The 11,173-nt window shown below is 28.0% G+C and overlaps 1 protein-coding gene across 4 annotated transcripts; it reads right to left on the bottom strand.

Annotated features, from left to right (window-relative positions):
• Positions 1-4,862: 4,862 nt before the first annotated feature.
• Positions 4,863-7,347, bottom strand: LOC115717145 (autophagy-related protein 8f). Of its 4 annotated transcripts, none has more exons than XM_030646095.2 (6): positions 7,189-7,347; positions 6,861-6,902; positions 6,713-6,768; positions 5,954-6,006; positions 5,323-5,441; positions 4,863-5,208 (listed from the first exon to the last, which is right to left on the bottom strand). In XM_030646095.2, the coding sequence occupies exons 2-6, from the start codon at positions 6,895-6,897 to the stop codon at positions 5,117-5,119; spliced, it is 357 nt and encodes a 118-aa protein (XP_030501955.1). In that variant the 5' UTR covers positions 6,898-6,902; positions 7,189-7,347; the 3' UTR covers positions 4,863-5,116. The 4 variants fall into 4 exon arrangements, with proteins under 4 accessions (XP_030501955.1, XP_030501956.1, XP_060971991.1 ...); XM_030646096.2 differs by having other exon boundaries at positions 6,861-6,911; positions 7,189-7,334; XM_061116008.1 differs by having other exon boundaries at positions 7,194-7,320.
• Positions 7,348-11,173: the final 3,826 nt, after the last annotated feature.

Genomic DNA, 11,173 nt, shown 5'->3' with positions numbered 1-11,173 from the left:
TTAGATACTCGATCTCTTTCTCATCCTAACATAACATAACATTAACATATGTATGCACCCTAAAGCTTACATACTCCATAGCCCCACTTCATCAACACCCTTGTCCCATATATATATAAACAATATATGTGTTGTACATATTCGGTGTATATGAATAACACAATTCTAATAATTAATGTTTATTTATGGTAAGAATTAAAGAATAAAAACATTAATTATTTTTACAAGTTTAACTAATTTTTGTTAATTATTTAATTTTGTGATCAGAAACTCTAATAATTAACTACAATTTATATAAATAAAAAGCGTGTTGTCTTTCTACTTTGATTAATTTTTTTTTTGTAATTTATACGAAAGCCACTTTACTTTCTATGTTTATGGCCGGCTCTATGTTAATTTGGGCTTAGGCAAAAATAAAAATTGGGACCAGCTCTATGTTAATTTGGGCCTTAAGCAAAAATAAAAATTGGGGCCCAGTGAAAAAGTAAGACTATTGGGATTTGAATTCTCAATCTCTTAGTTGTTAAACTAATCAAATTACCACTAGGCTACAACACATATTTAGAATTTAAAGTATGATTATTTATTTTATTACTAACTATATTTTATTTTATTTTTTTTTTTTTTTGAAATGGGGCCCTGAGCGGTGGGGGGGCCTAAGGCGGTCGCCTCCTTCGTCTTAGCTCAGGGCCGGCCCTGTCTATGTTATAATTCCTTCTTTTTCAAGGAGAGGTGTGATTATCGTTAGGCTGGCATAAGCACATAAGTATGTTAAGTTTGTATTTAGGGCTCAAAAAATAATTTATTTTTAAAGTTATAAATTTTTTTATTGATTTTAAAAAAATACCACATTTTCTTCTAAATAAGAGTCTAATTTTTTTTTCTATGGCCCATTATATTTTAGGGTCGACCTTGATTATCGTTTTTTGTAAGTTTTTATTAAGGATAAGCTGAGAACTACTATTTTTTATTACACATTAACTAACTGTAAAATAATTTTAATTGATAAATACTCTCTTTTATAATTAAAGTACAAAATATAACACCACATAACTTATCAAAATTAGAATCCTTAACACACATAATAGAGATATGACCTATAAAACTGGATACAAATAAAATAATAATAAAAAATAAAGAGTGAATATACAGTATAATTTCATCTTTTTACTTTGAGGCAATGTATAAGGTTCACCAAATTAGGCTAAACAGAGAGAGATTCTTCTCTCAGATATTGTATGAATGTTTTAAGCATGATTATTATTCTATCTTTTATTTTAACACTTTTAGGCTTTACTTTAATATACTTACCTATTTACAAAATATATTATGTTTGCTTACTTTCTTTTAATGTTACTATAATACATTTTTTCAAAACTAATTCTCTACTTTATGATTATTGTGTGTAACATCTTAGTCATTCATTCAAGTAGTGTCTGATTGTTTAGTTTTGATTTTTAATTTTTCTAAGCGCTCTTTTTTTGTAATGACTTATGTTCTTTAGTTGTTCTTGTTCATGTATTTAGGGTATATCGGTTAGTCTGCTATATGTATTTTTTTTATAGAAAAATAAAAAGATAACTCCACCTACTCTAATTTATTATGTACTGAAGTTTCTTCAATACTAGATGATATTATCTGTAATAGCCATGGTGTATAATTTACTTTTATGTATATGAAAGGTTTCTTTTTTAAAGGAACAAATCTAAAGTATCCTTGATGTTATATGTTGTAGTAGTAGTAAGTTAGATATGAAATGATGATGATTATCAAAATCAAGACAAGTGGGAAATAATAAGTTAATAAATGATGTAAAGGTTGAATCAAATGAAACCTAGATTGGAGTAGTACTAGTAATGGTGGGAATTTCATGTATGTATAAATGAGTAAGAAAGATTAAGAGAATTAGAGACAAAAGAGGGGATGGTGAAAGTGTGAGGTGCAGTGTGTTTTGGGGACAAGAAGAAAAGGGGTCTTAATCGTTGGTTCTTGGAATTCAAATTACCCAACATTATGTCATGTACACCATGTGCCTTAGACATGGTACAATTTCAACATCTCCAATTGGGGCCACACCATAATCCACATATTTATTAAACTCCATCCTCTCTCCCTCCATCTCTAATTGTTTCCTCTAATTAAGTTACATGTTCAATTCTACACATTTTGATTACTAACGAGCTATATTAATATGGTGTTAGACATAATAATATTGTTTAACTATCTACTTCTGTATATTCACACACACATATTATTTATTCTTTGTTTTTCTTATGAATAATAATATGTATACACATAATTCTAAGTAGGAATATTTCATTTTTATACCTTAAAACAGTTTTTTTTTTTTTTTTTTTTTTTTTTTTTTTTGTATTTTTACAGAATTTTACATAAAAATTCATATTGCAACTAGCAGAACAACCTAAATCGCAACCAAAAATCGTATAGGAACCTACATAGAAACTACCAGATAAACCATTTTAGAAATCCAAACCGTAAATTTGAAAAAAAAAAAAAAAATAGTATATGGAGTAATTTTCCTTTCAACTAATTGTCTTTATATTTAAGATGAGTCTCACTTATCAAAAATAACTTGTTACATGTATGTGTATCATATTTATGTGTAGTGTGTACATATTATTTTTGTTTTCAATATATTTTTAGGTAGAGTAATATGTATTAATTCTTGCTTTGTTGGATACACATCACTTGAGTATATATATATATATGATAGAATATGTATCACAACCAATTCATGATTTGACTAACACTTATGGTTATGGTGGTCGGTCTTCACCATGTCGTCCATATATTTGGTAAATTTGTAATAAGTTGGATATTTGTTTGGATGAAGATACCGAATCACATTTTTGTAATAATAATAATAAAAAAAATCTTTTAGAACTCTTAAAATGTAGTATAGAGATGCAATCCCCTTTTTCTCAAATTCATTCATCTTGGCTAAATAGTAGAGTACATTAACATGATTCATACTACTTGGGTCAAGGGTATTTTTTTAAGTTGAATTGGAACTCTATAGCAAACTTACTAAATTCATAGTATTAATTGTTTGTTTTTTAGAGGAAAAAAAAAGATTTGAAGATGGAACTCATAGTACATATTTCGAGCATTAGTGGTGTCTAATACATCTAAACATGTCATCTTGTAATTGGATAATAATACTCCCTAAAAGTTATTACATTAAACTATATGAGACTTGATACTTAGTTGAATTAATAGCGATATTAACAGATAGAACGATACTAAGTATTACTGGTACTTTTTAACATCTCTCATATTTTGAAGATGGTTAATAGACTAATTTACCCTCCTATTACTTTGATTCTTTGTTTTTTTGTTTTTTTTAGCAAATGAGATTTTCAAGGCAATTGTCGCATAGTGCTACTATTAACTCCCTATTACAATCTCTCAGTCAACCTATGTGCTCGAAAATATATGTCGAAATATTTTTTATAGTTACAACATCATTCCTGTAAACTTTTTGAAAATTTTCTAATAATTTGAAGTGCCAAAAATAAATTTGAAATTTTTTTAACATATATAGTAAACTAATGTCAACTATTCAAAAATTTACAAAGAAGATATTGTAATCATAACAAAAACATTCTATAAAAAAATATTTAGACATATAATTTCGAGCATGAAAGTTGATTAAAAAGTTAGGGAGAGACAGCTACCACACCATATCTATTCTAGAGATTAAAACTAACTTAGCGATATTGTATTTACAATAAATGAAATTAGACACTCTTAATAGAGAAAAAATCTATCAAGACAGTACTAAACTAAGATAAGAATTCTTGTTCAAAAGAGCATGTACACGTTCACTCAATATTCTGAACCCCAACCTCGAACAGAGGAGGCCCTGAAGAACTGAAGAACAACTATTGCTTCCGCCCCCAGAGGTGATAACGAACCCGAAATCGAAGTGTTGCCGTAGAAGCTAAGCATATACCAAGATGGTCACCAACCACAACCGCACAACCAATTCTTATTCCTGCTTCTTGTTACAACATTTTTCCAATACAATAAATGCCATCCCTATATTTCATTCTTATTCATTTTCCTTTCTCATATACTCATATTCCAATACCAATTAGGATTTAGTAAAACGTGTGTGATTGATCATATATATATATATAGTAAACCTCTAATTTCAGACCATTTCCAACCCATCATAACTCTGAAATGGTATCATATTCATAGTTCATCTCCCACCTACTTATTTATTCAAAACTTACATTAAAGCAAATATTTTCCTTCTTGCCTATCCTTCTGCTCTGTCCTGTTTGTGAGACAGATTCTGAATCGCATTATCACTGTTCTTGAATTGCATATTCTCAAGGAAAATATATGGGGAAATTAGTTGCTGGGTGGGTACTATTCAATGGCCGAGTTCCTTCTTGGATCTTCAGCAATGGTGTTTGCAATCGACAAGAGATTTGAAGAGTCAAGTCATTAATGCTATTTTTTTCTGCTGCTGTGTACTTTATTTGGAAGAATAGGAATCAATGTATCTTTGGTTGTGTGTAGCTCAGCTAGAAGCATTAGCTTAGAGATTAGAAAGATTGTTAAATGTAGAGTTTTGAGCCTTGGGCACCTTAAAGTTACCAAAAAGGATAGGTATATTCTAAATGTAGTTGAAGGCTGGTAATGGTTTTTTGTTTGCAGTTGCTGCTGGTGCAGGCAGCGACTAGCTGTTGCTACTTTTCTTGTTTGTAATTTGCTTGGTTTTTCAATAAAAGTTTCCTCTTGTTCGAAAAAAAATATATATATTTTCCTTCTTAACTTTTGGATAAAGGATAAATATTTTCCTTCAAATTTAAATACCATAATAGAAATGACAAGAGAATACGAATTTAGCATTAACAATGTACTAGTATGTACATGCATACATACATATATATTCAATTTTTTAAATATATACACAATATCACCACTAGCAAGGTGTTCATACAGTAGAGATAATAAGAGCAACATTAGCATATATATATATATATATAGAGAGAGAGAGAGAGAGAGAGAGAGAGAGAGAAGATAAGTGATAAGATAATAATGAAGATAAACAGAGGTGAATCAGAGGGTGTCTTAAGATTTAGAAACCAAAAGTGTTCTCACCACTGTAAGTGACATAAAGAAATCCATCTTCATCCTTCTTTTCTTCATATATGGCAGACATAATTGCACCTGCAAAAGCCAAAAGAAGCGCCAGTTTTCCATGGCATCATGGACCATCATCTCAAACTGAAAAAGAGATAGACTGTATCTTCAAAAATCTCAAGGACAAAAACAAATATATACCTGTAGGTGGGAGAACATTGTCCACAAAAATAAAGATTGCCTTTTCTGCACTTAGTTTAATCCTTTTGCGGATCACATAAACAAATTGTCCCACGGTTAGGTCAGCTGGGACAAGGTACCTGTTGTAATTTGTCTCTCAAGTCAGTTTTAATCAAAAGGAACACACAGAAAAGCATAAAGATAATAAAAGGAGAAAGAAAGAAAGAAAGAAAGAAAAAACATACAATCTGACATAAATTCCTTGTTTTGTAAAGCTGGAAACTTCAAGCACCAAAGATTTTTACCAACAAACATTCAAACACACCCACTTTATAAAAGAGAAAACCTATAGCTAAATAGCTATATTATCCCTAGATAAAAGAGTAGCAGAAGATATTATACCAGTAAGCAAAACTTAGTAATGTTAGACAACTGAGCTAAATTTTTTAAAGCAATTAAAGTCAGACAACTTTTTTCTTTCCCTGTTTTACTAAAAGTTCTCTATAGTACTCAAATTAATTAACTTTAACCATGCAATAACATGCAGCTAAGTTAAAGAACTAGAACACTGTTGTGGCTGAAGAAAAACCAGAGAAAAGATCATAGGATTTCATTTTAGAACCATATTTAGTTTGTGAAAAGAAGACCTTACTTCTTCTTGTCAATATTTGGAATATCACTTCTCTCTGCTTTCTCCACAATCACCTTTAAATTATACAAGCAAGTTTTAACCAAGTTAGTTATGAAGCCAAAAGCAATGTTATAGTACTTAAACATAGAGATGCGAGTAAAGTTAAAGGAAACTATAAGAGCCTAAGCAATGTTACAAAACAAAACAACTAAGACACTTCAAGTCCAAGATGTAGTAAACTTAAAGAAAAGTAGCATTGCTAAATATGATTAAGCTTAAGCAATTCTAAACAAAATCCATCAGAAAACTCCAGTATTGAAAGCAATAATTAAGTAGTAAACTTAAAGAAAAGTAGCATTGCTAAATATGATTAAGCTTAAGCAATTCTAAACAAAATCCATCAGAAAACTCCAGTATTGAAAGCAATAATTAATGGACATATAAATTTTATGCAATTAGCCACAAAACTATCATTAAGTAGAGAAGTATACATAATTCTCTACTTTCTACACAAGCAAGCATAAAATGGGAGAACCCAAAATTTGAGCAAAATGGTAATCAAATGCGTGAAGCAACAATACATTTTGATTTAAATCTGGTAAAATGATCATGAACTTATGCAACTTCATCATAATACCAATTTTAATCTAAGAAATAGAACAACAAAGACTGGTAGAATTTCATGGTACATTTAATCAATGGGGAAAAAAACAGAGACTAAAATTCCATCAAAGTAACAAGATGGTCAATCAATCATGTTGCTTAAAAGTATAATCTCACCGGAATCCTATCAGGGTATTTCTCTCTAATTCTAGCAGCCTCTGCACGTCTCTTATCTGAAGAAGAAAACAAAAAAAAACACAAATTTAAATTACACAAGAACATCAAGAAAACCACATACACTAAATACTATAACACAATTTCATACCAAGATCATGCTCTTGCTTGAAGTAACTCTTTGCCATTCCACCTGAAATCACTAACCCAATTTCATTAATTACCAATCCACAAAAACCTAGTTACTTTACTTTTCCCAATTTCATACACACCCAACTCCAAATTTCATCAACTATCAGAAAAACAGAGTCAAATAGAGCACAATCGAAGACAAACAGAGTGAAATGAAAGTCCTCAAACAGTGCGATCATAGAAAAACGATAACTTTTTCTCAGAACAATCAATTTTGGGTAAAAGCAATGAATATACTCGATCAAATCATAAACTAAAAACAAATCCGAAAATTAATAAAACCAAACCTTACGAAAGCGTTTTAGTGTTCGATCAGTGAGTCCAAGTCTGAGTCTTGACGAGAGCTCTCACGGTTTTCTTGATGAAGATAACAATGGCGGCTTTTTCTTCTCTGATTTTTTTTTTTTTTTCAACGCTTTATATATTATTAAATTATTATCTATTGAAAATAATTATTGTTTTTAATTTAATAAATAATAAAAAAGGAATATATTGAGATAATGCGTCTGTGCTTACGTGGCATACGTATCTATAAGCCAGGTTGTCTTGCGTAGCAATCAAACAATTCAACGACTTGTCGTTATTTCACTACGATGTCGTTTCGTCTTGACTCAAACAAGTTGTCGTACTCCGTTAATTATATGACTGTCGTTTTTAAATAATACGACAATAAACAAAAGCCGTATTTTTTTTGTACCTATGGCATAATAAACGACGTGTCGTTTTTTATAAATGTTGTCTAAGCAGAAAAATGGGAAACCAATAAGACATTTTTTAGTCAAAGGATTCAATAATGGTGAAGAAGATATGGTCTGAAATTTAAAAAAGGAAAAATCATTACATTTTTTTTTAATTATTATTATTTTTTTAAAAAAAGAAAATAAATAAATAATTTTCTATTTAAGGTGAGAAAAAAAAAAAACAGATAGTCTTTGCACTTCTTTTTGACAGATATTGGGGCCACCTTTTAGGCCAAAGTGAGTGAGAGAAAAATAAATAGTTAATAGAAAGTAGAGATTTTATCGTTAATTAAAATCAACTAAAAGCAAAATCTTGTCTATATATCTTACTACAACTTTATTAATTAGTTTGGTGTGTGCTGATGAGAGCTAATAAATAATTAATTAATTAGTTTTTTTAACTTCACTAATTATAATTAATTTGGTAAAAATTTCATGCATGCCAACCCTTTTTTTCATATTCCCCATCTCAATTCATTGCCTTATTATTAATATTAAAATTAATTATAAAGTACATAAATATATATTAAAATCCTTTTGTTGATAGCTCCATCTACCTCTCCTAACTTTATTTTATATTTTTATACAATTTTAATTAAGAAAATGAATTTAATATGTGAAACTTTTTCAAAACATTGGAATTTTTCCTTGATAAAATTTAAATTATTTTTTAAGTCATTAGATATATTATTCTAGTTGGAATTAATAAATTCTATTTATATAGATAAAGTTGGGATGTTATTGTGATTTAATTTGGTTAAAAAGTGAAAAATAAAGTAATGTCGATTAATTTTATATGGTTTTTAGACTACAAAAGCTTCTGCCTTTACAGTTTTAAAGATCGATCACTAATTTAAAGATGGTTAGATTCTAATTATATTACTCATTAATAATGCATTCCCAATGTGAAATCATATATAAATTAGTCATAATAATAATAATAATTTATACAATAATTCAATGAGACCCTTTTTCTCTACAACTTTTTTTTTTAATTTAGAAAAATAATGATATTATTATATATTGGCCAATATGCATGCAATAATTCAAAATAGTCTCTAGTTATAAAACAATCAAATGTCATATTAATTTCTTGTCAAACAAAGAACACTTTTGAAATTGTTGCATTTTTTTTTTCTAAAATAAAATATAATTAAAGTAATAACAATAATAATAATGATGAAGTCATTTTCTTTTCTGTTTGGTGAATATAATGATAGTAAGAAAGAAAAAAAGGTCCAAACCAAACCAAATGACATGATAAGGATTGTGAAACAATATTAATTAAGACCACTCCATAGCCAGCCTTTTTAGCAATAAACTCATAATATATGTCCTCTTCCTCTATATATAAATATGTATATATATATATATATATAAATATATATATATATTCATGGGTAAGTCCACGTTACAAATTTAAAGAAGTGTTTCGGTGCACTTTATATTTGTTTCAGCATACAGATAAGTTTTATAGTTAAATATTTTTTTTATAATCATATGTTCTAATTATTTAAGAATACTTAATTATATTTTTTTTTTTAAAAAAATAAATATATAGTTTACAATTTGCCAAAAATAAGATTGTTACACTATAAAAATAGTGTAAGAGTTGATTAGTACTTTGTAAATGGTATAAAAGTCTATAAATATGTAAATGTGTAGTCACTAAAGAATATGGAATGAAATAATAGAATTTTATTTCAATTGTAGATTGGCATTGTCTCGAAGATTGCATTTAGAGTTTGGCGATAACTTAAAGTATGCATTTGAAGTTTGGCACTGACTCGAATAGTGCATTTAGAGTTTGATACTTACTCAAAAAGTGCATCTCAATAATTAATATTGTATCAAAGATTTATATAATTTATTACACATATGATCAGCACCGTATATTATTACAATGAATCTTAAATAACTACAATATCCATGATTATAAATAAAAAAATTAAAATAAAAAAAATATTTAAATGTTAAAACAGATAAAAATCTACCAAAATAACTCTTTATTTATTTTTATATATTTATTTATTTATGTATATATATTCCTTTATATACATATACACTTATCATAAAGTCTTCGAATCATAATAGTTTGAACAAAAAAATTGAAGAAGGTTCTTATCAATATTTTCTTGATGTTTACTCATGCATGCATGTACTGGCAGAGATGATAATTTATATATATATGAATATATACATAGTAATAATTAATAAAATGTGTATATATAATGTGACAAGCTCTTAAAGCATGCATCAACATTTTCATTTCATTTTCATCGATCCAATCATTATATTCAGTGAATATATATATACAATTTCAACGATATGGACCATAGTAATTATAAAAGAGAGAGTGGTGCAAGCAAGAAACCCTAGCTTGCTATATATATATATATATAACAAATTATTTTTGTTCACTATAAACTTGATATTATATAATGAATATTTATGATTATGTTTGTTAAAATAAATAAGAAGCTTAATTACTTTAATTAGAGGGTTTTGAATTAGGGCATCACATGGGGTGGTGGTGATTCATATATATATATATATATATATAATTAATTATAATTATATAATTATAAAGGTAGAGCCTTTCATGCATATCCTGACATGTCCAAATCATGGTTTTCCTAAACAATTCATGCAACACCAAACCATGTCCCCTCTCATCCCTTAATTCCACACAATATATTAATTATTACCTAATTAATTAACTATCTTTCTCAATTGCAGGTATAATATCCTTAATTCTATTTTATTTTGTTAATAATTACTATTATAAGCCTTTTAAAACGTGTAGATCACAAGTAAATAAAAACATCTTTTAAATTGAACACAGTTTAGTCACTTGTAATAATAAAAAGGTCTATAATTGTTTTTTTTTAAAATAAAAAAAATTAAAATATATCGATGAATTAAATTACAACGTTATCGGGCAATGAGAATTCATTTTGATTAAAAACTCACTTAGTTGAGCAATAAAATTACATTACAAAAAAAATTTATTTTTAAATACAAAAGTGAAAAAGTTGTGACTAATTATAAATTATCATTCTTATGCTGTGACTAAAAAATTCGTGACATAAAATATTAGTCACAAAAATCACAATTTATTATTACTAAAACTAAATTAGTGACAATTTATACCTATAAATACTATGTTTAGTCACAAAAATTTTATTGTGACTAAAAAATTATCACTAAAAGTGACTTTTTTTATAGTGTTAAAAGATCTTGAAAAAGTTGTATCCCATAAAAGAGCTCATAAGGCTCGTATAATGAGCTACATAGAACTCAATTTCTCATCTCGAATTTAGTCCCTTAACAACTTTAATAACCGTTATAATAACATTCCACAGTAATAAATTGCAAGCTTTTCTCCGCAATAACCTCCAACGCCAACAAACAAGATGCAACTTCACCACATAGCACTAGCATAAGGGCAAACACTTGGTATCAACCCAAAGCACCTTCCCTACATGATTTCAAGCCACCATCGTCAGCATCATTGCCCTCTCCCTAACCG

Source organism: Cannabis sativa, chromosome 5, assembly GCF_029168945.1.
Source record: "Cannabis sativa cultivar Pink pepper isolate KNU-18-1 chromosome 5, ASM2916894v1, whole genome shotgun sequence".
In the NCBI taxonomy this organism is placed as follows: domain Eukaryota; kingdom Viridiplantae; phylum Streptophyta; class Magnoliopsida; order Rosales; family Cannabaceae; genus Cannabis; species Cannabis sativa.
This window is presented reverse-complemented; position numbering and strand designations above follow the sequence as displayed.